General features: G+C 36.1%; 1 protein-coding gene across 3 annotated transcripts; it reads left to right on the plus strand.

The window, feature by feature from the left end:
* The first annotated feature begins 290 nt into the window (after positions 1–290).
* On the plus strand, positions 291–24,273 carry FGF5 (fibroblast growth factor 5). 3 transcript variants are annotated; one of them, XM_081047606.1, is made up of 4 exons: positions 291–507; positions 946–1,268; positions 9,724–9,827; positions 22,454–23,464. In XM_081047606.1, the coding sequence occupies exons 2-4, from the start codon at positions 1,262–1,264 to the stop codon at positions 22,799–22,801; spliced, it is 459 nt and encodes a 152-aa protein (XP_080903732.1). In that variant the 5' UTR covers positions 291–507; positions 946–1,261; the 3' UTR covers positions 22,802–23,464. The 3 variants fall into 3 exon arrangements, with proteins under 3 accessions (XP_080903732.1, XP_080903731.1, XP_080903733.1); XM_081047605.1 differs by having other exon boundaries at positions 465–1,268; positions 22,454–24,273; XM_081047607.1 differs by lacking the exons at positions 291–507; positions 9,724–9,827 and having other exon boundaries at positions 657–1,268; positions 22,454–23,466.
* The last annotated feature ends 1,504 nt before the right edge of the window (positions 24,274–25,777 follow it).

A 25,777-nucleotide genomic window follows, 5' to 3' on the forward strand; every position in this document is an offset into this window, starting at 1 on the left:
CGACGGAGAGTTTCCAACAGGAAAGCAGCACGATTCGTGGCGTAATGGCTCAGAGTATCTCTCTAAACTCTAAACCCCTTGCTTAACTCTTAAATAAATCAGTGACAGCCACCACCACACGACAGAAAACAGCCTTCTCCTCCAACCGGGCCACACCAAAGCCTTCCCAAGTGGAGCTGCGAATCCTTGCTTGGTTCCCCGCCGAAGCACTTGAAGCAGTGGGATCTCCTGGAGGGACGCAGTTCCCCAGGGATTGCCAGGGCCAGAGTTGCGAAAGGGATCCGCTGGATACCGGGAAGAGAACCTGGACATTGGGTCCCGGGTAGACAAGAGTGCTTCGCTAGGACGCAGGCGTGCGCAGAGGTTGAGAGGACGAGAACTCACCTCCACGTTTTAACCCCCCATTTCCTTCGCTGCCCCGAGAGGACTCCACGCTCGCAAAGCTGAATTCCGCGCAGGGTTGGCTCTAGTCCGAGGGTGGCTGTGTGGCGCGTGAGAACCGCTGGGGTGCGTGGCCCTGGTGTGCGCGTGCCCGGGGTCGGGGTGCAGCTCCTTTCCTCTGGGCTTCTCCTCCCCCTCCCTTCCCTCATCCCCTCCCTCCTCCACACCCCCGCCCCCGGGACCGCCAGGCTCTCTCCCGGCACCCGCCGGAGAGTACACAAAGCGGCGGGTGAGGGGAAGCGTCTCAGGCGTGCACCGAGCAGTGAGATCACTGGCGTTATAAATATCCCAGTGCCAGCTCCGAGATCCGTTCGGGTGGCCTCTCTCTCTCCCCCTCTCCCTCTCTCTTCCCTGAGGCTATGTCCACCCAGTGCGGCGAGGGGGGCAGCGCCAGAGGCACGCAGCCGCACCGGGGCTCCAGAGCCCAGAACCAGCCCTACAAGATGTACTTAGGACCCCCGCTACTGGAAGAATGAGCTTGTCCTTCGTCCTCCTCTTCCTCAGCCACCTGATTCTCAGCGCCTGGGCTCACGGGGAGAAGCGCCTCGCCCCCAAAGGGCAACCGGGATCCGTTGCCACTGATAGGAACCCGGGAGGCGCCAGCCGCCGCCAGAGCAGCAGTAGCACGCCTGCCTCTTCTTCCTCCACGTCCTCTCCCTCCGCGGCTTCTCTGGGCAGCCAAGGAAGCGGCTTGGAGCAGAGCAGTTTCCAGTGGACACCCTCCGGGCGCCGGACCGGCAGCCTCTACTGCAGAGTGGGCATCGGTTTCCATCTGCAGATCTACCCGGACGGCAAAGTCAATGGCTCCCACGAAGCCAATATGTTAAGTAAGTTGCTCGCTCTCCTGCGAAACACATCCTAAGCGGCGGCGGTAGACTCGGGAGGGACAACCGGTTATTCCCTGGGCCATCAGCGCACCTTTCGAAGCCCTGGCTGCTGGGACCCATCTGACCCCTCGAAATCGCCGGGCGCGTTGGGTGGAGATGCGTCTGTGGGGTGCGCACACGCGCACCCCACTCGTGGGTGTAAGGAATGGCGATTCCTGAAGTGTAGGCTATCCGGGGGCTGGTGCACAGACAGGCACCTTGTTTCCAGTTTACCTTGGTCTCAAAGAGGACCTCCAGCCCGTGCCTGGAGAAAAAAACAAAAATCTTTCTCGGTTAGTTTCTGTTTACTTTCTGCTTCTGTTTTACTAAGCTAGTATTTTTCATTAGGCATCAAAGTGCATCTCTTTTTCCAGCCCATCGCTGAAAGTTATTTTTTAGAAGAATCAAATCTTATCTCCCCTGAACTGTCACCATAACCCCCCAAATAATATATGATGTATGAATAGGCATGTCTATTGTGTTTACATGTTTGCACGTATCCTAAGGGGAGACCAGAAATACTCTGCCTCGGAGAAGACAGTAATCTCTAAAACTGGACACGTTTGGAGAGGGCGACGTGATGGACATTTGCATTGTTAACTCTGTAGCTGGATTTAGCAACGTTTAGTATTTTGAGACCCAGACAACACCTTGTTAGGAAGAGTGGCCAGCGTTTGGTCCCACAAGACAATTAGGGGAAAGTTCTTTATTTTAGAAGAAATTCAGAAGAGGTTCAATTCGGTATAGGTGCAAACTGTGTAGGTGTTTCTTAAGCCCAAGTTTTAAATTCTCTGAGTTTTCCCTTTGGCTGTCTCTCTTTCCCTCCTTTCTCATCTTCTTTGCCCTTGCACCCTGCCTGCGTTTCTAGAATGTCACTGACGCTATACAGCTTCCTCTCACTGCCTTTAGGGGAGAGATGGTTTGGGGTTGGGGTTGTGTGCGGGACTGAGGCAATCTCTGCGAGGCTTTACCTCGGTAGGTAGGGCCAGACAGCTGCCCCAGAGAATTAGCCCTCGGGATAGAACCACAGCCCCGGCCTCTGAAATACCAGGGAGAGCGGAAACCTGGTCAGCAGACGGCACTGCTCGTGGGCACGCGGCTCTCAAGTGTGAACCTGGTAGCTCCCAGGTGTACTTCAATCTCCACCCTCTGTAAGTTTCATTGTTTTGACCACTATTGCTTTCCTTCTGCCTAGAGCAATGCGTGGCCCACAGAAATTGCACACTTAATTTGCTGAGTGTATAAATTCCTTGTGTAAGATCGAGGAAGCTGAAGCTGGTAACTTGTTCCTTCTCAAACCAAGGACCCCACGGGCCATTGGGCGTCCTCCCCAAGCTCCGGAGGATCGCCGGCGCCACAGAGGGGCGGGCTTGGAGGTGTCCACATTCGTAGGGTGGCAAGCAGGCAAGTCTCCTCCTGGGGAATCAGGAGGCGGGGTGAGACAGATCTGGAGGTTCCCGCCAGAAGAGGAGCGGGTCCTGCCCGCCCCCTGTCCCTGACAAGTCATTCGGGCTGTGCAGCTCCAGCTGGCTGTGAGGCTGGCACGTGGTGAGGTGGCCTTCCACATCCGTCCCAGCGAGTCCCAGCGCCACCCACACGCTTCTTAGAGCAGCCTGTTTCTATGTTTTTAAGGTTCATTTTACTCTTATCAAACAACTCACCATCTTCGGTGATAAAGGGCAAGGTCTGTTAGGGTGAAGGAATTTTCTGAGATTTTTAGGAGCAGGGAGGGTTTTTGTGTATTTCTGTATTTCAATGTGTCCTCTTTTTGTCCAACCCAGCTCTTTACTCCATCAGACATCAGAGCTCATTGTCCACTTCTAGGAAATCTTTCCTCCTTTCTCTTATGTGAAAACCTTTTCTGTTTTGGTCTTTTTATAGCTTATCCAGAAAATCAGCACCAACAGAGGATAACTTCTGTGTTCTAAGGGGGAAAACCTAAAGTTAGCATGCCTCAAGCAGCAGTTTGGATCCCAGGGGAGTAAAAGAATGTGTCTGGGGTGGGTTTGGGTGTGTTAGTGATCTCTGAAAACCAGACTTGTTTCCAAGATATTCACCCTCTTTTCTTGGAAGAAACCATATAGACAAGTATTTTTTGCAGCTTAGGCCTTACCCAAGGGGCAGTTGTAGAAAAACATAGGAAGAAAAGTGAAAACAGCTCACCAAACAATAAACCCAGCTAAAGAAGACATTGACCAATATGTTATTCCCAAGGTACAATTTATTTTAAAATCTGCTTTGAAGGATGTCTACAAAAGAACAGGAGAGTTTACTAAACAGTGCCTAAAAGAACTTCCTTAATTTCACTAACACTTGCCTAATTCATTCCAGTTTACAATAGCCTTTCAGACTTTAGTCTGTATGTTTCACATGGCTTGCAATCATTCATTCATTCATTCATTTATTCGTGCACCCAATATAGTATAGGTAACTCACCAACTTGATATTTTGATCACTTTTGGTTTAATTGGGGGTTTGTTGTTTGTTTGTTTTTGCCTTCCAAAGGTTTTCTCATAATGTAAGTGTTCAAATCATGGTGATTTTCTGCTTTGTGATGTCTGGAGTGTTTAATATTATTTCATAAGAGTTCGCTACCATTGATCCATGAAAAATTCATGGAATATGTCATGGTTAGTAGGATAATATACAATTTGGAAATTTAAAATGAATCTCTGCCCTGTGAAAGAAAAACAGAAGTAAGTTAATTACAGTTGGTCATATACCTCTTTGAAGGCATAGCACTTGATGGTTTCCTGAGACATATGTAAACTAAGGTTCTGATCATGGATTTTTAGTGAGAGTATATGAGAAAACATTTGTCTAAGTCTCACAAGAGACATGGAGAGCTGGAATCATAGAGATCCATAAAGAGTACATCAGAGTTTTACCACATCATCTAATTCTACTGTCTGAGTGAGCAATAATAAAAAAACATTTTTTGTCACAGCTTGCTACTTTAGAAAAGTCAAAACTTTGCCATTGTGTTCTTTTAAACTCAATAGTTTTCTGTAATATTTGCCAGAACAGACAAATATATATATATATAATTTGCATATACATATATGTTTCCCAACTATCATTTGACATTAACATTTTTGCAAACAGTATTTTCTAGTTTCACCATCAGAAGTACACACTGGCCATAGATTTCTGAAATATAATTTGTTTAGTTAAGATATATTATTTAATATATTCTTAGTTCTCTTGTACAATAGTTATCCCAAGTTTTGAAGACAGAACAAAGAATTGAGTTCATTTCACGTAAACTCTTACTATGGGGAAATCCTAGGGAAGGATGAAGAAAGATGAACAAGATAGATAATGAAATCCAACTATTGAATAGAAACAAAGGTGTTGCTTTAAGTTTTATGCTTTCAAGTTTAGTTTCAATACAATGCTTCTGCTGATTTACATTGGGTCACTGAAAAATAGGCAATTAAGTAATTGTAAATTTAGGGAGCAAAAGATTAAGGCTATGGTTACACAAAACTAAAGTGTTCACATAAAATATGAAAATTTCTATCATATATTTTGACTAAACTGAATCCTCAGTTTTACCTATTTTTAAAAATCTTAGTTCACTATCAATTTTGTTGTCATGTAGGGTCAACCTTTATATAGTCCCGCAAAACTAGATAAACCAGAATCTGTATCTACTGTATGGAAGAACTCAAGTGTAAAATTTGTTACTAGTCTAATTAATGAAGACTGCTGAACTGGGTATTTTAAGATAGATTTGGTAATGATGCAGCCTATCTGTTGCTGTATGGACGTAAGTAGAGAACCTTCAGTTTTAAATTATTTTTCTTTTCAGATTTTTCAGATGTGCTGTTGAAAGCTTCTGAATATATTGACTATCTGTGTCTTATTCACTACAAAAAGAGAGAAGGGAGAAGTCTATCTAATTATATCAGCCATCATTAGTAGAGTCCTGTTGTATTAAAAAAAATTTGGAAGGGACTAAGTAACTAAGAAATCTAGGTATATATTTTCTTATTGAAATTAATTTACTTTGAATTGCATGTCCATGTGGTAAATAAGTGAATTAAACAGTGTGTGTATAATCTGAAAGACATTAAGTGCTTGCCTCTTTCAACCTAGATGTCAATCCCAAAATTCCACTGAGAGAATTCCTTCTCTCAGCACTGCCCTTTCCTTTTATTTATTTATTTATTGTATAAATTAATTCTTATTAAAGTGCTAGTGACAATGTGTTATTTTTCCTAGGGTATTCACATTTAAGAGGATCAAAAGAAAAGGGCGCCCTTTTCTTTTGATCCTCTTAAATGTGAATACCCTAGGAAAAATAACACATTGTCACTAGCACTTTAATGTGAATTAATTTATACTGATCTTTTCCCCTTGTCCCACTCCCCAAACAGGTGAGGGCGAAAATATTAATAGCAGGAGAGTACTAAAACGTGTGTCCGTAGACTTGTGTATATGGGGTACCCTGAAAAGGGAAGGAGAGGTAGTGAAGTCAAAGAAAACAATCCAATTTAGCTTAACATTCATTGATTACCTGTGATCTGTAAGACACATTTAGCCTTCCACAAAGTATGCCATCTTGGCATCCACAGTGTAAATTGTAAATTCCCATCAAATTTATTATTACTGACTCCTAGTACCGTGTTTCCCCGAAAATAATACCTAGCTGGACAATCAGCTCTAATGCATCTTTCGGAGCAAAAATTAATATAAGAACTAGTCTTATCTTATTTTACTATAAGACCTGGTCTTATATAATATAATATATAAAGCCTGGTCTTATTTTACTATAATATAAGACCGGGTCTTATATAATATAATATAACATCATATAATATAATACAATACTGGGTTTTATATTAATTTTTGTTCCAAAAGACTCATTAGAGCTGATTGTCTGGCTAAATCTTATTTTCGGGGAAACAGGGTAAGAAGAGTCAGGAAATTACTGAAATGAAAAAAAAAATCAGTTTTAGAGAAATGTTCCTTGGGATTTATATATGTATGATTTAATATACATGGGTTTAAAATATTATGCAGAATCTTTAGTGAGTTACAGATATTTGGCATGTAAAAGCATAGTGATCTCTAGGGAGGGCAGAAAGTTGAATTGTGGGACTTGTAGAATCTGCTCCAATATTCTAGAAAAAAAAAGACGTTGAAATTACTTTGGAAATTCTGATCTTAACAGTGTTCACAATATTATGCCATAATTACATTAAGATTTAGAAAATCATACCAAAGTTACATGTGTAAAAAAAATATTTCATTTAACCTCATCTTTTTCCTCTGTATTTGTCATAATTTTAAACAGAATGATATATGTAAAAGTATATTTTTGAAGCTTTCAATTAAATATTATTTTTTTAGAGGAGTTGTCTTTACCGTTTCACTTCCTTTTCCCCCTTAACAGCATTTCAATCAGTTTTTTTCCTCTACCATGCCTAAGAAACAGCATTTGTTACGGTCACCAAAGATTACCATGTTTCTAATGTGTGTTACATGTATATATAAAGTTTTTAAAATGACAAAATCCTTTAATTCTCAGGCAAGCTGTCATTTTTATAATGGAACTTACAAGAAAAGAAACCATGCAGTATGTAATAAAAGAACACTTTCACATACATTATTTCATCTTCCTCATATATGAAATTCATTACAATGCAAATTTTACATAACATACTCATATATACATGCAGAATGTAACGTGTGTTAGTAAATAAGTTAAAAGAAAATTGGTCTTAAAAATAGAATGTTAATTGTCAGACAACAATCGTTTACATAGGCAAAGCAGTATTCCCACTAAACAACTATTTATAGAGTTTTGTTTTGACCTCTTAAATGTTAGCAAGCAAACACATATACTTAATGAGAATTTTATCTTTCATGCTGCCATGTATTTTTTTTTTCACAAAACCAGGTAATTTTCCAGAAAATGGAATTAAAAAAACCTCTTAATGTAGTCATGAGTAAGTTGGGGGAAACATACAACCAACTCTCCTTTTCTATGAACTCCATATTGTATCTTTTGCAGCTATCAATCCACACATGGACAATTTCTCATGTTCTCCCCATCTCGCTTTTTAACACATTTACCCAGTATTCACAATTACATCGCCCGTCTCCCAAATACACAAAATCTTTAATGCTGTTTTCAATGTCATTCTATAATTTTGATAGAAATATAACTTTATATCAGATTTCTAGTCATGATTTGTTAAATGCTATTAAACATGTTAACATCTTGTAGTGTGTTTAACTTTACAAAGCATTCTGTGTGTTTTGTTACTATTTGATAACATGATAATGCTTCTAGATCTTTGGGTGTTCATCACAGTCATAATTTATACAGCAAAATCTATTGTAAATGGTATTTTCAACGTTTTGCAAAAAATAATTTATGAGACAGCAGTTTCTTTCTAAAGCAAAAGTAGTTCCGTTCTAATAGTTTCTTATTTTTTTTCCTTTTGAAGAAACATCCACTAATTGGTAACTGCAATTTTCTTGAGATGTGTTTTGTTTACTCTGGGCTAAGAACACTTAAACAAAACTAATAGTTCTGCTACCCCTTTCTTCCATAAACTTTCCGATCAAATATTAAGAAATCAAATTGAATAAATAAGGGGCAGTATTTAATATAGTTACAGGCATTAGCTCACATTGTGAAACACAAGTGCTCAATAAAGATTCATATGTATTTATACCGTGTTTCCCTGAAAATAAGACCTAGCTGAACAATCAGCTCTAATGCATCTTTTGGAGCAAAAATTAATATAAGATCCAGTATTACATTATATCATATCATATCATATCATATCATATCATATCATATCATATCACATCACATCACATCATATCATATATCATAATAGACCCCGTCTTACATTATAATAAAATAAGACCAGATCTTATGTTAATTTTTGCTCTAAAAGATGCATGTCAGAGCTGATTGTCCGGCTAGGTCTTATTTTCAGGGAAACACGGTACAAATCATATATGTGTATCCACAATATACTACTTTCGTAAATTGAATAATTTTGTATGTACTTCAAATACTCCAGTGGGAGATTGTTATTTCAAGAAAGTCACGTGAATTTCTATTCAGCAGAGTCCTATTGAGATCTTTTTTTTTTTTTTTTTTTTCTGTATATCTAGGTTTATTAGTAAACTTGACAACTTATCGGATAAACTAAGTCCTCATTTTTTACCTTGCTTTTCCAACTCTGTGAGAGTCAGAGTAAGGGGGTTAAGAGACAGGCTGAAACCTGGCTCAGACCATTGTCAGTGACTCCCCAGTCTACCCCCCCAATGCCAGGAGACGAAATCCATAGAAAATGAGCAGATCAATGAGATCTTAATTAGTATATATGCTCAAAATATTATAGATTAAAATGTTGAAATTTTTTCCCCTTGTTCTGCCATCTTTGTTATTTTCTTCCTAAGACAGGTCCCTTTTCACTAGCTCTAGTGAACTATATTATGTTTTCTTTTTTTTTTAATTTAATGTAAGCAATTATCAAAAAGCAGTATGCTTTTCTCGTGTTCATATAAAGTGTATGACTCTGTGATAAACCAGCAGAAATTCCAATTATATACAGACTAGGAGTATCATTTCTTAAAGTACTCTGTGAATTGTGGTGCATGATTCTCTTGATCTAAGGATGTGGGCTTTCAAATTATAGAAGACAGAGAGACTTTGACTTGATAATATTAACTATGAAATACCAAATATAAGCAATAATGTAATAAAATACCTCATTAAATTTTTTCCAGAACAGTCATTTAAAATGCAAGATGTCTCAAGCCATAATCCATAATCCATTAAACATTTCATTGAGCCAATAATACCAAATTATTTATAATGCTTTTAGTATCTTGTTATGTGTAATCTTTAAATGAGCTACTCAAAATATGGTATACATTGATTTGTACTTTTATAATTATGATAATTTGAGAAGAGGGATTTCTTTTGTGTAAATAAGTATTATTTTCAAGGCTTTCAACAGTTTATACTAATCTTGAGTACAAATTTTATGTGCTTTAATATTAAAAGTAGTGTATTATCTCTGATAGAAAAGCAATGCATGAGAATTATTTTGAAAAATATTTTTAAAAGTTCTTTCAGGTCCTTTAGAATTTGAAAAGATTCTGTTTCAAACTCAATATACTGTTTACTAAAAGTGACATCATTTGTAAGAAAAAAAGAATTACTAATGAAGCAGAACTACATTTTTGAATCTTGAAATCTATCATTTTAAATAAACACTTGAGTGCTAGCCTTTTTTTTACATATTGAATATCAAAAATGTTAAATTCTTTTTTAAAAATCACCATAATAAAGAATGGAAAGAATTTATGTAGCAATTCAGTTCTTCACAATGGTTTATGGAGGAGTCTGTGTTTTATTTTGGGATTTCTGTCATCCTAGGTATTTTGGAAATATTTGCTGTGTCTCAGGGGATTGTAGGAATACGAGGAGTTTTCAGCAACAAATTTTTAGCGATGTCAAAAAAAGGAAAACTCCATGCAAGTGTAAGTAGAACCACTTTATATTTGTTAAAAGCATTATGGAGATTTTACATTTGTAAAATAGAATTAAGTAATTTTCTAAATTAGTAGATAGGAAAATTTGACCAGAGAACTTAATGTTTTTTTGTTTTTGTAAAATTATATGTACATTTAACCAAGAGAATTGTGTATGTTTGTGTGAGTAATCATGTAAATATTTTATTTACTTGGAAAGATAGAGTCCACAAAAAATTTTAAGGGTACGTGTATTTGAAAATAACATTTGCAAAGTGATTGCCATTATTTATTTCTTAAACATTGTCCAAGTGAGAAGAAATAGTATGGAAATAATGTATTATGTAACAATTTAAATTTGCATGTTTATGGTGTGTGTGTGTGTGTTTAGTTGCCCAGGTTCGTATTTAATTTTACAAGCTATTATGATGTCAAAAATGGGTCTAACTTATACAACATATTTTCATATTGCTAAGTATGGAGGGAGGAAACCAAGAATGAGAAAACTTTGACATTTCATAGCGAAATTTTATTCAGTTCATTCCAGAATTCTCATCTTGCCTTTTTGTCACATCAAAAACAGTTCTTAAAACTATAAAAACTTAATTTTGCTCTTGTAAACATTTCTTCAGACCACTTACACATTTTGTAATCAATTTATAAATTATAGATTTCTATTTTTGTTCTGAAAATGTTGATTGCTTGGAAGGCAATAATACATTTTAAAGATAATATGCTTAGTTTAGTTTTCCTACTCACAGATTCTGTTAATTTGTATTAGTACGTAGGCACAGCACTTAAAAGTGATTTATACTTTTTTTGTAGTATATTAAGTTTTGTTACATTAATCATTTTAAAAAGCAAGTTTTCTTCAGTGCTAGTTCTTTAATTCTTATTTCCTTTAATTCTTATTGGAATTAACTATTTATGATTTCTACTGTACAGACCTTTAAAAAAATTCAATGAGAATTTCACTTGGTTAAACGTGTAAGACTCAATTTTCCTTTCCCTAGCATCCAAAGTTGGTTTGTTAATATCTCTTGGAGAAGACAGTAGAATTCCAGATATTTTTAGTTATTTGAGAATTAAATGAGATAATACACATAAAAGTCTTAGATTAGAATTTGGCACATTGTAAGTGCTCAAAAATATTACTTATTATGTGATAATTTAAATATAATAAACTACTAAAATCTCAGTTTATTAATATAAATTGAAAACCTTTGTTAACCTCTTTAATCATCCATTGCAAGAATTATAAAAAGATTTACCTATTTCATTTTCTGGGCTGGTTTATTATATTCTAGCAAGCTATAATATGGTATTCATAAAATAATTGCTGTTTGATTTTTTTTGTCATATTAAAGGGCAAATTTCTGCATTGTTTTGTGAAAGTAGGACATACCATTTTACTAAAAATTTGATTTTGAAAAATCTACATACAGAATAGAAAACAATGATCAAACACATGTGCACTTAATGACTTTTCCTCAGTTAACTTCAGAGTTGTAAAAAGATGGAAACATCTTCAAAATTGAAGCATCATACTGTGAGGTGCGTGTAAAAAAATTTTTATTGGTTTGTTTGTTTTGGGTGAAAATCTTAATTTTTTAAAATGATCAGATTCATGGCCCAGTACATGCACAAAATTAGACTAAATTTGGGCCAGTTTAAGGCTAATTGCCACAGAAAGCGAAGTATTACAAATGGATGCCAATTAGAAAGGTCAAACTGAGAGGTTAGGATACATGATTCCTCTGTCAAAAGCAAGTAACAAATTTCCAGAAATTTGACCCAAATGTCTAAGGATGGCTGGCTGAAATAATGCAGATAATGCAAAAACAGCATCTGTTATTTTTTCTCATCTTGGCAGGCTAAAGTTATTTCATGGAATAATGACTTTTAAACAGTACAAAGCAAGTCTTGCTCTTGTCACTCACTGAGGCTCTTTGATACAAAAGTCATTCTGATGACTTTGAGCTGAATTGTAGATAAAAAATGAAGTTCTATGATTATGTGGATTCCTTTTAAACGGATTGTCTAAGCCTACTGTCTTTTATCAGAGCTTTTATTAGCACTTTTTTTCTAGACGGAAACCTAATTAAATTATGAAGTGATTTATTTTTAAGGATGTTGAATTTAGAAATAGTATTAATCCCAGCAATTATCAGTTTTATGCCCAGATGGTTTCTTTCCTGTTATCAGCTTCTCTTTAAACATGTTGGAAAATTGTTCTTGTAACTTTAAGTAGAATTACAGTATTTGATTTAGTTGTTTTACAAAATTGCATCACTGAAAGGCTAAAAACCCTTATACTTTTATGATTAAATGTGTAAATTCATGATTTTTTAAAATAATTGTGCAGAGGCATTTAAAGAGTACATTTACAATAATTTTGAACTATATGTGTACATTGTATATAGACATACCATAGGCTAATTGATATCAGCACGAGTTGAATTCATGTGGCATATTTCTCATTACAAAAAACATCACCATACTTCTAAATAAAGACCCCAAACACTTCTAATATTAAAATAGATAGAAATGTGAGCTATACAGACATTTAAGACAGATTACTGTAAACAAGAGAATTCCTTCCCATCCAGCTTATTCTATTACAGTTCAGAATCGAGGGCAGCGGGAGCTTCTCCTGGCAGCTCAGGGCACCAGGTGGGACCCTACCTTGAACAGGATGCCCACCCTTCCATCATAGGGTACAGTCACACCCATACCCACACTCAGATGGGAACAATATAGACACATCAGTTCAGCTCATGTGCACTTCTTTGGGATGTGGGGAAACTGGAGTGCCTGGAGGAAACCCAGTTAGACATGGGTGAAAATGGGCAAACTCCACACGGGCGGTGGCCCTGGACAGGAATACATTTCTTTTTCTTATCAACATTATAATAGAATGATGTTGAAGAATACAACATTATTTGAGGACCTGCTGTGTGTGTGTAAAATCATGTATATCTTAAATTTACACGATGTTGTATGCCAACTATATCTCAATAAAACTGGGACAAAATTAATAAAGAGTACCTTTAGGGTTTATTTACAAAGTAAACAAGTAAATGTGAACTAAAAATATAAAGTATTCATATAATTCTGCAGCAAGTAAACCCATATGGTATTGAGAAATATTCATGGATAACTAAATTTTTTAACTTTGCTTTTATAGTAACAATCAGAATATTATATATCAGTTACTAGACAGAGATATTGTATTTGCATAGTTCTCTAAAAGCTCACTCACATTACCTTATTATATAGTTAGGTAAAAAAGAGTCTTGGAGATGTTAAGTATTTTCCTAAGTTAACGCAGTTAACAAGTGATTTAACCAGAACTATAGCCTTTTAAAATTCTCTTTCTTTTTAAACACTATAATGTTTGGTAGGTAAAAGTTAGCTTAAAAGAAGATATTGTTTTGTTTGGAACTAATTGCATTGTTGTCACATATTATTTTAGAAGAATTAATAATTGCAGGTTTTAATAATATTTTCAAATGACATTTTAAAGAATGAATGCTTGGAATCTTTTGCTTGTTTCCCTCCCTCCGTCTCTCTCCCTGTCTTATTCCTAGCTCTTTTGGAGATCTTTTGTATCTCCATCTACTTTTTGTATCTCCCATATACTTTAGATCCCATCTACTTTTGTATCTCCAATACTTGATTTTAAAAATCTAGAAAGGAGGGGATGTGTCTACCACAGAACTTGTCACGGAGTTTTACAAATGTTGGTTATTCAGTGTGATAATGACTCGTACAGGAGCCCCTCTCAAGATGAACTTTTTAAGACAGAAGAGAGGTCTGTTGTGTTCACAGGAAGTCTTCATGGAGCAAATGCTTCATCTGTGGACGCAAAGGTGGTAAACAGAAATACCAGCCCAGAATGGCTAGACTTAGGCAACATTTACGTTGATTTCCTTTGCATGCTAAGTTTGTTAATTCGGGAAGACAATTTCTTTGAACCTCAACCATTTCAGTCTGTACTGATCCCTGCACTCCCTCATTGAATCTACACACGCATACTAATCGATGTGCAGCTCTCCTTAAAACCTCGGGAGTGTACTCTAAATACACAATGCTAACACATTCGTACCATGCAGGTTTTTTCAGCATTCTTTACAAGGATGAAGATGTATGGTCTTCTCAAAGTGTTTTGGGGATCATCCAGAGTAGGAGTAGGTAATTGCTTCGCAAAGAGTCATGAGGGCTAGTCAGAGCCCTCACTGGGACCTTTCTCACTCATTCCCAAGCCGGAGTCCCCTGGAGAATTGAGCACCCTTCTCTTTGTGTCTCTCTCGCTCTGCCTGCCAATCTGTCCCTGATCCCTCCTCACTCTGTTCCTGCTCTCTCTTCAGGTTTGTTGTCTTTATCGAAAGTGCCATCGAGGGCCTTTCTGCATTTATCTGAGATGGGTCCAGATGTCAGAGTGAAAGGCCTTCCTGAGTGTAGTGGTTAAGAGCACGGTTAGACTGTGCCATTCTGCCGAAATTAAACTTTGTCATTATACTTAATCTTTCTATTCCTTGGTTTTATCAGCTCTAAAAGTAGGAAAATTAAAGTAGTAATCTATTGTGATAGTTGAGCATTTAAAATGAGATAATACATATAAAACACTTTGAATAGTGCCTGGAAAGTATTCAGGATTTAATGTTAAAAAAAGATCTTGAATTTGCTCTCAGGCAGCTGTTTCATGATTCCCAATCTCTCTTAGAAGAGTTTCTGATTTGGGGGTCAGGCAGCTGTGACCCCTCAGATATTTAGACCAGCCCCAAATCCTATTCATCATTGACCTTTTTTTCTTTAGGTCTAAACTTTTTGTGCATACAGTAGCCCCTTATCTCCTTTTCCCAAGGAACCTAATTGGAAAGCAAAATTCCCAGGATCAAACTCTTAAAGAGGCAAGGATTTCCTATGGTCATAATCTCATAATTCTTTCAGAGCCCTACTGTTCATCTTGTTTTTTTCCTTAAAAAAAAAAAAATCCCGGAAAAGGTGATTATCGTGTAGTCTTAAGTCTTTTCATAAAGTATGGATGATAGCTCATTGCCTATTGCGAAGAAACTTGAGCTTATTTTAAAGATCCAGAGAGAAGCATGAGGTGGAATTATTTTTGTTTCTCAGGGTTTTAAGGGATCATGTTTGGAAGGAAAGCTAATTGCAGAGTTTACGAAACAGCCATGGAATGTATGCTTGATCAGCCCTAAGCGAGGACGAGAACGTCTTCCTTTCCTGGTTTCAGAGGGTGCCAGCTGGCTTGCCCGGAATGAGATTCTGGACTGGACTTCCTGTGCTGGGGGCAGAGTGAGGAGAAGAGGCAGCCCCTAAAGCTGGGTGTGTTAACTATAAGGAAATGGAAGCTTGAGCAATAGTTATCATCATTACTGAAAAAATAACTTACTAAGCACGCCACTCTTTCAGACCGTGAGCTACCTAAAGGCACTTGAATAGAAACTCCCCTGGCCCTCTAAGAGCTCTCCATTTATATAGTAAACGCAACGTGTAGTAATTCAGGCTCAAAAATGGGTTCAGGATTCCGCCTTTACAATAAATACCAGTTTTCCCTTAATTTCACACTATGTAAAGCTGGTTAGAGGGCTTATTTTGTTGAGGAAATCTGGGTGTGATGAAGTGACTTGTAGCTTCAGAGATCCATTTCAGCCTAAAGCAAGAGATGGTATTATATTCTCTGATGGTTTGAGGAGTGGCACTTGTTTTTCAACAGTGTTTTAACATGGAGCAACTTCAGGGCAGGTGGAACTATATAAAAGCCTAGGAGATGCCCTTGGGTGTTATGGAAAGAGCCTGAATCTAGGGATCAGAAGATCTGAGATTTAAGTCACAGGCCTACCCTGGCACTTGATAAATGTGGGGCTTTAGATGAATCATTTTCTTTACTTCTCTGACTGGAAAATCAGATAATAACACCCTAATAGTCGTGGAATTATTGTGAGAACTAAATAATATACATAAAACACCTGGCACCTTGTAGCACTCAATAGCCCTGCTTTATTGAGTAATTAAGACCATCAGAAAGGAAACTCCTATCTGACGTTTCTCCAAGTGTAGTCTCCATCTCACCTGCATCAAAATCACATGGCATGCTGGTGAACGACGCCAACCCAGGGTCTCACCTCAGACTTACTAAAACACAATCTCCGGAGACAGGGCCTGGGCAATCTGCATTTTGATCCAGCTCCCTCAGTAAACTAAGTCAGTTTATGAAATTCAGAGGAGAAATCCTGTGCTTGGTATCCTTCACTACATGAGCTCAGGTTGGTTTATTATGAAACCAGCTTGTATTGTCCCTTGGTTACCCAGTATGAGGAACTGAGATATGGAATGGAGAGATGGCCAGGGCCCAGCAGGAAATATGGCCATGATGGAGATGCATGATATGTCTACAGTTGACTCTTATGAGACTTATGCTATAGGAAAGAGTAAAGGGCAGCCCCTTTGGGTGCATGCTACCCTGTTCTGGGGTACTCTGCTTGGGAGCATTTGGAGCAGGGTCTGACTTTCAGCCTTCACTCACCACCAAAGGTGGGCTCCTCGTGCAGGGAACGTCCTGCACAAGCATACAAAACAGCCTGGGTTAATGCCACCTGTCGGGGGCAACCCCACTGGTGGGAGTGGGGATAAAAACCAAGAAGCACGTAAAGGATGCCGGGGAAAGAGAAGTAGAGGTGCGTACACAAGGAAACTTTGCTTAGAGCACAGTTTGGTCTATAATTATTTTTATTACAGTGTATAATAATATTTTAATTATTTAATAATCTTACAGCCTATAAAAACATTTTAATTATTTATATTTGGTTAATTATTTCTTAACTTCATAAGGGTTAAGGGAAAGAGGCAAATCAAAGAAAACAAAGTGAAAGGAAGATTTAAAATTGATTAAATACCAGCAAATACCAAGGTTTATACTGGTGTTACTTCAAATTCACTCCTCTTTCTATATTACTTTCATAGACTGCATATTTACTTCTGTAGTTGCATATAATGAGAACTGGTACGGGTTTGCATAGCCTCAACTCATTCATTACAAGATCCTTGATTATCATACAACGTGATATTTACTAAGAAACTAAGAGGGTTTAGAAAGTTTTTAAATATCATTTTAGAGAGAATTTTCTGTTTGGTTTAATTGACCCTCAGATTTCAATTAAGCAGAATTTGTCTTTTGGGGGGATATCCCAGTTAACCAAAGTTTTACTTTCTGTGAACTTAATTTGACCTTTCATCTAAATATCCTTTGTGTGTCCTCCCTGTGTGAAGAGATGAGTACAATCAAGTTAAAGTGTTCTTCTAATCCAAAAGTTCTTGTTTTCCTTAATACCACCGTGTTTCCCCTCCTCTGAATAATTTGGATATTCAAGCAAAAATAGTTTAAATTTTTAAGCTTTATTTATTTTGTCAATTGGGGCTATATTAAATGATGTAGAAATTAGCTGATTTGAACATTTCGTTTTAATTTTGCAATTATGGCTTGTTGATTGTAACATTTTTTGCTAATCTAACTATTCTTAACTTATTTTTAATTATAGTTGACATACAATATTATATTATTTTCTGGTGTACAACATAGTGATTCAATATATATACCTTACAAAGTGATCTCCACAATAAGTCTAGTACCCCTTAACACCACAGATAGTTATTACCGTATTGATGACTCTATTTCCTATGCTATACATTACATCCCATGATTTATTTTATAACTGAATGTTTGTAGTTCTTAATCTCTTTTCCCTATTTTGCCCAACTTCCCACCCCCTTCTCCTCTGGCAACATATATACAGTTCTCTGTATGAGTTCGTTTCTGTTTCGTTTTATTTGTTCATTTGTTTTGTTTTTTAGGCTCCACATATAAGTGAAATTATATGGTATTTGTCTTTGTCATTTAACTTATTTCATTTAACATAATAATCTCTAGCTCTACCCATGTTGTCTCAAATGGCAAGATTTCATTCTTTTTTTATGGCTGAGTAATGTTCCATTGAATATAACTTGTTTTTACATTTGCAAGATCAGGAGAAATTAAAGAGAAAAACAAAGATAATTTAAGTCAACAAAGAACATGGGTAGGACCATGTCTGTATTGTTTTTCATTGTAAAAGTGGCAACTAGCACAGTGTCTGGCATGTGATATAGTCAATAAACATCTGTTGAACAAATTTGTGAAATAAGGAATTTGAAACATAGATGGGGGTGCTTTATGAACATTTTTAATGATTGGTTTTGTTGTAGTGGCTGATGGTGATAGGGCAATGAGGGGTTGCGGTCCTGATTTCAGCAGCTTATTTGAAATTTGATTCACCTCTATTTCACAGCTTAACTGTAGAAACTGTCTTTATGTCAACTTCAGTTTTTCTAGGGAAATAATACAGTTCTATTATTAAAACTATGGATTTGCTAAAGGATGTATCATTCAAGGGAGTTTTTAAAAATTAAAAGTATCCTGGAAAATGTATTATCCAAAATTATATAATGGTGAATGTATATGTATTTAAATGCCTGTAGTGAAGACCTATGCTGCTTAGTGAGTCAGCTATAAAGATGCTTCATGTATGTTATTAGGAGATACACTGCTCAGAGTCACCATCTTGCCTGAACGAGGCCAGGAATACTGACAGGAACAGTCGATCCCTCAAGAAGAAACTAGAGCTCCTGATGAAAAAACTCACTCAAATGTTTGTTTCAAATGGTTCTATTCCATCATAGCTGGAGGAATTTTTCAGACAAAACATTAAATCAGAAGTCAATTAAAGAAAGCCAAAACAGTCTGACTGCCTTTACTCCTGCTTAATGTGGGATTTAGAATGACTAAGGGACAGCAAATAGTATGTGGGTCCTCAGATTCTGAACATCTCTACCCCTTGTGACAGTTAGGTGACCCCTGAAAAATCTTGAGCATGAACAGCCATTTTTGATCTTAAGACAGAACTTTAGAACATGAATTTTGAAGAAGAAAAGAGAAAGGCTTTAGATGGAATAATTTTAGCGGGTGGCATCAGTGAACTCTCAATCATATGAAGACCCTAAGGTGGAATTGCTATAAGTTTAATTCACTGTGGTGTGTGTTTGTGTGTGTGTGTGTGTGTGTGTGTGTGTGTACCACATCAATAAAAAAAAAAAAAAAAGACATGTTTTTCTTTATTTTCTTTGACACTGTTAGGAAAAAAAAAATAGGTTAGATAATGTAGTACACTTAAACCTAACCGTCAAAATTGAATACAGCAATCACTGCTTTCTCTATTTCAGGAAAAGGGAGTTTTGTGAAACAGGGGTAGAAGTGAGGTCAAGGTATAATATATTATGTATTTAAAAAATGTTTTTCAAATGCATTTTAAGAAAAAAAATCTAAAGCAGGGTAAATATACCTGCTACTTTTTAAAATGAAACCCTCCATACCTTTTTAAAATGCTTATCCTTTTATGTAGCAGAAAACATTCCAGATGGCTATAACTTTTTTTTTTTTAATAAAACATTGGGATTATCTAATTAAATGAAAGAACAGCCCAGTCCCTTTAAAGGTAAGCAGCTATAGATAAATCTTCGTTTGACTTACAAGGAAGTCTTTTTAAAAATAATAATAAAAAAATAGGAACAACAAATGTGTGCTCTTCTAAAGTGATATCAGCATAGGCCCAGACAGACTGGTAGGTTACAACAAGATGACAGAAAGCCATAGATGGTAATTCTTTAAAACACCTGCTTCCAGCCTGCTAGAGATCAAATCCGGAGAACCACCAGTGGACTTATGGAAGTTTTAGATATATAGCTTCCTAGGCCCCAAATAAAGAGCTTTGTTGATTGACCTATATTTCAATGTAAATAACTTAGGTAAACTGTCATATGAGATCGGACAATTAAGTTTGCGAACTCATCCTAGAAAAAGTGCTATATACCTCATTGCTGAATATCACTATGGTCACCTTTGATGTGCTCCCCTTGGGAAGCTATGTACCTACGCCAGTGCCTAGTTTACCTTTCAAAACAGTTTTGGAACCCTTTTTCTGGAATGGCTATCAGAGCTCTTGTTGGATTACCGTTGATGTCCTGAATGTTATCAAAATGTCTTCCTTTCAATATTCCCTTTATCTTTGGGTAAAAAAAGAAGTTATTGGACGTCAGATCAGATAAGTAGGGAGGGTGTTCCAATGCAGTTATTTGTTTACTGGCTAAAAAGTCTTCTCACAAACAGTGCCGTGTGAGCTGGTGCATTGTCATGATGCAAAAGCCGTGAATTGTTGGTGAAATGTTCAGGTCATCTAATTTTTCACGCAGCCTTTTCAGCCCTTCCAAATAGTAAACTTGGTTATAACTGTTTATCCAGTTGGTACAAACTGATAATGAATAACCCACTGATACCAGAAAAGGTTAGCAACTTTGTTGCAACAAGTTTGTCAGACCTCATACATAAGGTAAATAAATGTGCTGTTGGGAATGCTCTGAAATTGGTTGTCTTCTGCTATTGTCAGTACTTGGCACAAGTCAAAATTCCATGTGGCCACATCAACAGATCTGCATGGATTGCCTTGCAGTGTTAGACTTTCAGATTATAATGTTGTGATCTGTACTGCAAAGAAAAGTTTGGCATTATTAGAAAAAGCAAGGACTTTTAATTCCAGTATAGAATCTCTTGGTCTGATATAGAAAATATATCATATACCACATCTCTTCAAATAACTTTATTGTGTTCAATGTCGTTTCGTTGTGACGATGTAGAGGGAAAAACTACTGAATCCCAGCTGGGCCCACTGTCTGTGCAGTTTGCATGTTCTCCGCATGCCTGCATGGATTTTCTCTGGCGACTCCGGTTTCCCCTCACATACCAAAGATGTGCATGTGAGGTGAATTAGTGTGTCTACATTGTCTCCATCTGAGTGCGGATGTGACTGCGCCCTGAGATGGAAAGGCATCCTGTCCAGGGTGGGTTCTGCCGTGTGCCCTTAGCTGCCAGGATGGGTTCCAGTCACCCTCGAAAAGAATTCTGGAAAAAATTCTCTTACTTGTTTTTATTAATCTTAAATGTCTGTATAGCTCACATTTCTTTCCATGTTTAATATTAGAAGTGTTTTGGGACTTTATTTAGAAGTATGGTGATGTTTTTGTAATGAGAAATATGCCATAGGAACTTAACTCTTGTTTATGCCCATTTGCCTATGGTAAAGTTGATTTCATTATGTATCCTTTTGCTTAATTTCACATTGTCAAGAACCTATTGACGATGTTAAGTAAGAACCTAATATATATATTAAGTGTTTTTCTTATATGTATATTTAATGTTTTTATATATAAGCATCAAAACATTTGATATTTCTGAGCACCGGAATTCTATACAAATGGTGCTCCCTGAAATTGTGAAACCAGGTGTTCTGGTCTAGCGTAGGAATTCTAATACTTGGGGGGTTATGGACTCTTGTGTTTGATGAAAGGTACAGATCTTTTCCCTAGAAAAATATTTTTATTCTCGTAATAGCCCTATATGTGTAAGAACTGTGGCTGTAAGGAGCCTAAAGCTAAGACCTCAATTGACAGTATTTGTATTTGATGGAATGTCTGTCTGACTCCACGCTCAGGCTCTTCTCCCATACCATATTCTTTCAATTTGTTCAATTTCTTCAACTAGGCCCTTAGAGAGCGTGTACTGGCCTGCTTTGTATACTTCACCCCTTGTTTCTTCTCCCATGCATGCTAAGTGTAAGTTACACTGAGTTACAGTAGTGTCATGCTGACCTATGAACACACTGTTCTCACTCCACTCCCTGAAAAACCTTTCTCAGCTCACCTGCCTTGCTGGTCACCTTAATCCTCTTAGATTCCCTTCCTCTGTGCTATCATTGTACCCTCTGCGTACCTCTGTCGTCATTCCATTCTTCGAGGTGCACCGTGATATATGTATGCTTGTCTGATTTTTCTACTCTTCCACGAGCATTTCAAGGAGAAAAAGAGAGAGAGAAATAGCTAGATATCTGGCTGAAGTGTTGTTAGTGACTCCAAAAAGTAATTTTTTTCTTCAAATATACTCTCCTGTATCACTGTGTAAAGATATATTTTTTCCTAAAGAACTCTAACACATGCAATATTAATAAGGCCGTATGCTACCCCTCTCTCAGCACCATGAATCACACTGATAACACTGAGAAAGTATCATTGTTTCAAAGGAATAATATGACCCCATTTTTCTGAACATGAATTCATGTTTTTTATACAATTGTTTCTTAGTAATCTCATTTTATTTATTTTCTTGATGGCTTATGAAGTAAAAAAAAAAAGTTAAAAGTTAATTTTTTATCTACAAATTTTTAAGTAACTAAAAAATACTAACAAATTTAAATATATTAAAGAGTTCCTCTTGTCATTTTTCTATGCATTGATATTATTTCATTAAGTAGATAGTAAACAGAAATAAGTGTTACAAAGATGAATAAAATAGGAATATAAAAACAAAAATAGTAATTTTAAAGCAACTTTAAAAGAGACATATATTTCTTTATAAAAGAATGTACTAGAAAGTAGGGGTTGAAGGAATTATTGGTTTTTTGTTATAGTACAAGACTTCATTTTATTACATGCTGAAAATATTATTACTGCTTAAATTTCTTTTTTTCCCCTAGGCCAAATTTACAGATGACTGCAAGTTCAGGGAGCGATTTCAAGAAAACAGCTATAATACCTATGCCTCAGTAATACACAGAACTGAAAAAACAGGACGGGAGTGGTATGTGGCACTGAATAAAAGAGGGAAAGCTAAACGAGGCTGCAGCCCCCGGGTTAAACCCCAGCACATCTCTACCCACTTCCTGCCGAGATTCAAGCAGTCGGAGCAACCAGAACTTTCTTTTACAGTTACTGTTCCTGAGAAGAAAAAGCCACCTAATCCTGTCAAGCCAAAGGTTCCCCTTTCTACACCCAGGAGGAGTCCCAACACAGTGAAATACAGACTGAAGTTTCGTTTTGGATAATGTTCATCTTGGCCTTGTGAGAAACCATACTTTCTCCTCAGGAGTTTCTGTAGGTGTCTTTACAGCTCTGAAGAAAAATTTTTGGACACAGCTTCAGCTCTACTACCACATAGTTAAGTCAGGTCATTTGTTTCAGTGTGACTGAAACAAAAATGTTTTCTGATAGGAACTAAACTGGAATTCTTTGTACTAATATCGGGAGTACACTGCTTCAGTTCAGTAAGACATAAAGCCTTTTTGCTTTATGCTTAGTGCGTACTAGGACTCTATTTTCAAAAAGTTAAACAGCATGGACTATGTATTTTTCTGACTTTTACAGATCAACCTGAAAGAACATACATGATACATTTTTATTTTTGGTTTCTAAAGAATATTTTGATGCAGATAAATATTTTATTAACTTTTTGGGTTTTTTTGGTTGTTGTTAAAGTACCTCTGCATTAAGCATATTTTCTTACTTTTATTATTTTAATTAATATGACACAACCATTTTCATGCAGTTTATGAATTATAAATGTGTTTATAGCCCATTTGTAACATGTGGATTTCTTTTTCATTTTTCTTATTCATTGCACTTTTGATTTTTATTATATATTTTTTACCATACCTCAGATAATGTAAGTTTGGTTCTACATCTTAAACTGTTTAAATTCTCTTCAACACACCAAAGGCTCAGCTGGGATTTGTATGTGTGTGCGTGTGTATGTGTGTGTGTGTTTGTGTGTGTAAATTCATGACTTTATATGGAATCCGACCCCTTTGGTGGCTGGGTTATAATGGGTTAAAACTAAGGAGAAAGTGTAAGGACTTTTGATTGAATTAAAAATTGGAGATCAGGAAGAAGATTAGAGGTACAAGTACACTAAGTTTGCAGCATTTCTTGAGATCTAATTCTGCCTTGCCTTCATTTCTGCTATTATCTACCCCCTGACCTAATTCTTGAACAGCTGGATGAAAACATTGTATTCTGTCTGTGAAACATATACTATGAAACTGGAGTTCTTAAAATACCTCTTCTATGACCCTCTGTTATCTCTACTCGATAGATCCACGGGACTCAACACACTTACCAGATAAACATGGAGAACTGAAGGAGATGAATCGTGTAACTCTTATCCATGTCGAGTCTCACTGTCAAAAATATTCTTATTACTCAGTAGAACACCCTTTGAGTTTCCTATCTTAATGGAAACCATTCCAGCGAACAGATCTGCCCTTTTATAAGGAAAGTTTTTTATGTATATTTTTAAAAAGCTGGCCAGGAGATATGGGAAACTTAATTTGGGAATTTGATGTGTTGAAAATGGCGTTTAATTATCAAGCCAAATACTGAATGTTGGGCATAAATCACGGAAAATTTTACTTAAGAAAATTTATATGATTTATTTATTTTCTCAGGTAATCATTTTTACGGAGTGCTATGAAACACAAGTGTTTATCTTCAGAAATGTGGCAATAAAAAAGGTATAGCTAATGTTTAGAAGTATGTCTTTCATAGGAAGAGCAAAAGAGTTCACAGAAAGTTTGTGGTTTCTATATAAGCATCTTTCTTTTCCTTCAGAGACTACTGACAAACTTCTTTTTTACAAAAAGTATAGTTTATTTTGGTGCACAAATGCAAAGTGGAAACTTGACAAATTGACTTACTACCACTGAAGCAGATTGCGTTGTTTTAATGGAAATAAACTATACACGTATTTTATATGTATAATATATATATTTTGCTTGTCATTCATATATATATATATATAATGACAAGCAAAATCCATCCATCAATTAAAACATCATGCATATACTCTAGTATAGTGTTTTATTATAAAACCAATAACTTGATTAAACATTCTCTGCATTTAATGTATGATTTTTAAAATATAAAATGAAATGCTTGTAGCATTTGAAACTTGTAAACTTTATATTAAAATTCTCTTGGGTAAATGAAACAATAATATTTTGCAAGCAAAGATTTGCCTTGTCCAACTGGCATCTCACCTTATAGGCACAAAACTGATACTCTAGTTTATTCCAATATATTGTTAAGAATTGTGCACTGTATATCAAGTTCCTAGTATGCACGAAAAATTAAAGTTGTAAACAAGAGAACAGTAGACATGTACTACTAAATGGGCAAGGAAAAGATGATGATATTAATGATGATTAACAACAAGCTAAATTAATGCATATATTGTATTAAGCTAATGCTGCTGGTGGTTTTATGTTAACTAAAAAATAATAGCTTATCTTGTACTCCTAGTTTGATTTGATTAGTATGTGAAGGTTACAGTAGGATAGCTACCAAATATATATTATACAAGTCAGAACTCATTAATTTCAAAATTTAAAGCCAAGCTAAAATTAAAACAAAACAAAACCTTTAAATTACACTTATCTTTAGTTTACTGGCCATACACAATTGCACTTAATTAAAGCTCACTGAAGCATAAAGTTACCTACATTAATTAATTGAATGAACTCACCATGTACAGAAAACATGTATAAATATAATTCCTTATTAATACCTAGAACTTTCTAAGAGGGTTTTTGCTTATGTAGTTTTTGATGATTTTTAACATAACTGGACCCATTTAACTTCGAATGAAGTTGTTAAATTGTGATTATGTTCATCTAAAAATGTCAATTAATTTTACAATGAAATTTAAGAACCTAATTTTTTCCAGGAAACAGGTGACAAATACTCTCAGACTGATGTTTCAGTTTAATTATATTATTTAATGTAAAATAGTCTTTATTTGGAACATCAATAGAGGTAAATAGAGGTTTCCAATAAGATGTATATTTATTTAACAATATGATATTTATTTAACAAAATATACCATTACTGCCTCATAAAGAAACTAATTTGAGAGTGTGGATGTATATAAATTACCATAGTTCTTTTAGCTGACTTATAGAAAGAAACACAGCAGTTTAAAATCATGTAATGATAATAGATGATACTAACAAAAGTTATTTTCAAAT

This window comes from Rhinolophus hipposideros (genome assembly GCF_964194185.1).
Source record: "Rhinolophus hipposideros genome assembly, chromosome: 1".
NCBI classification, from domain to species: domain Eukaryota; kingdom Metazoa; phylum Chordata; class Mammalia; order Chiroptera; family Rhinolophidae; genus Rhinolophus; species Rhinolophus hipposideros.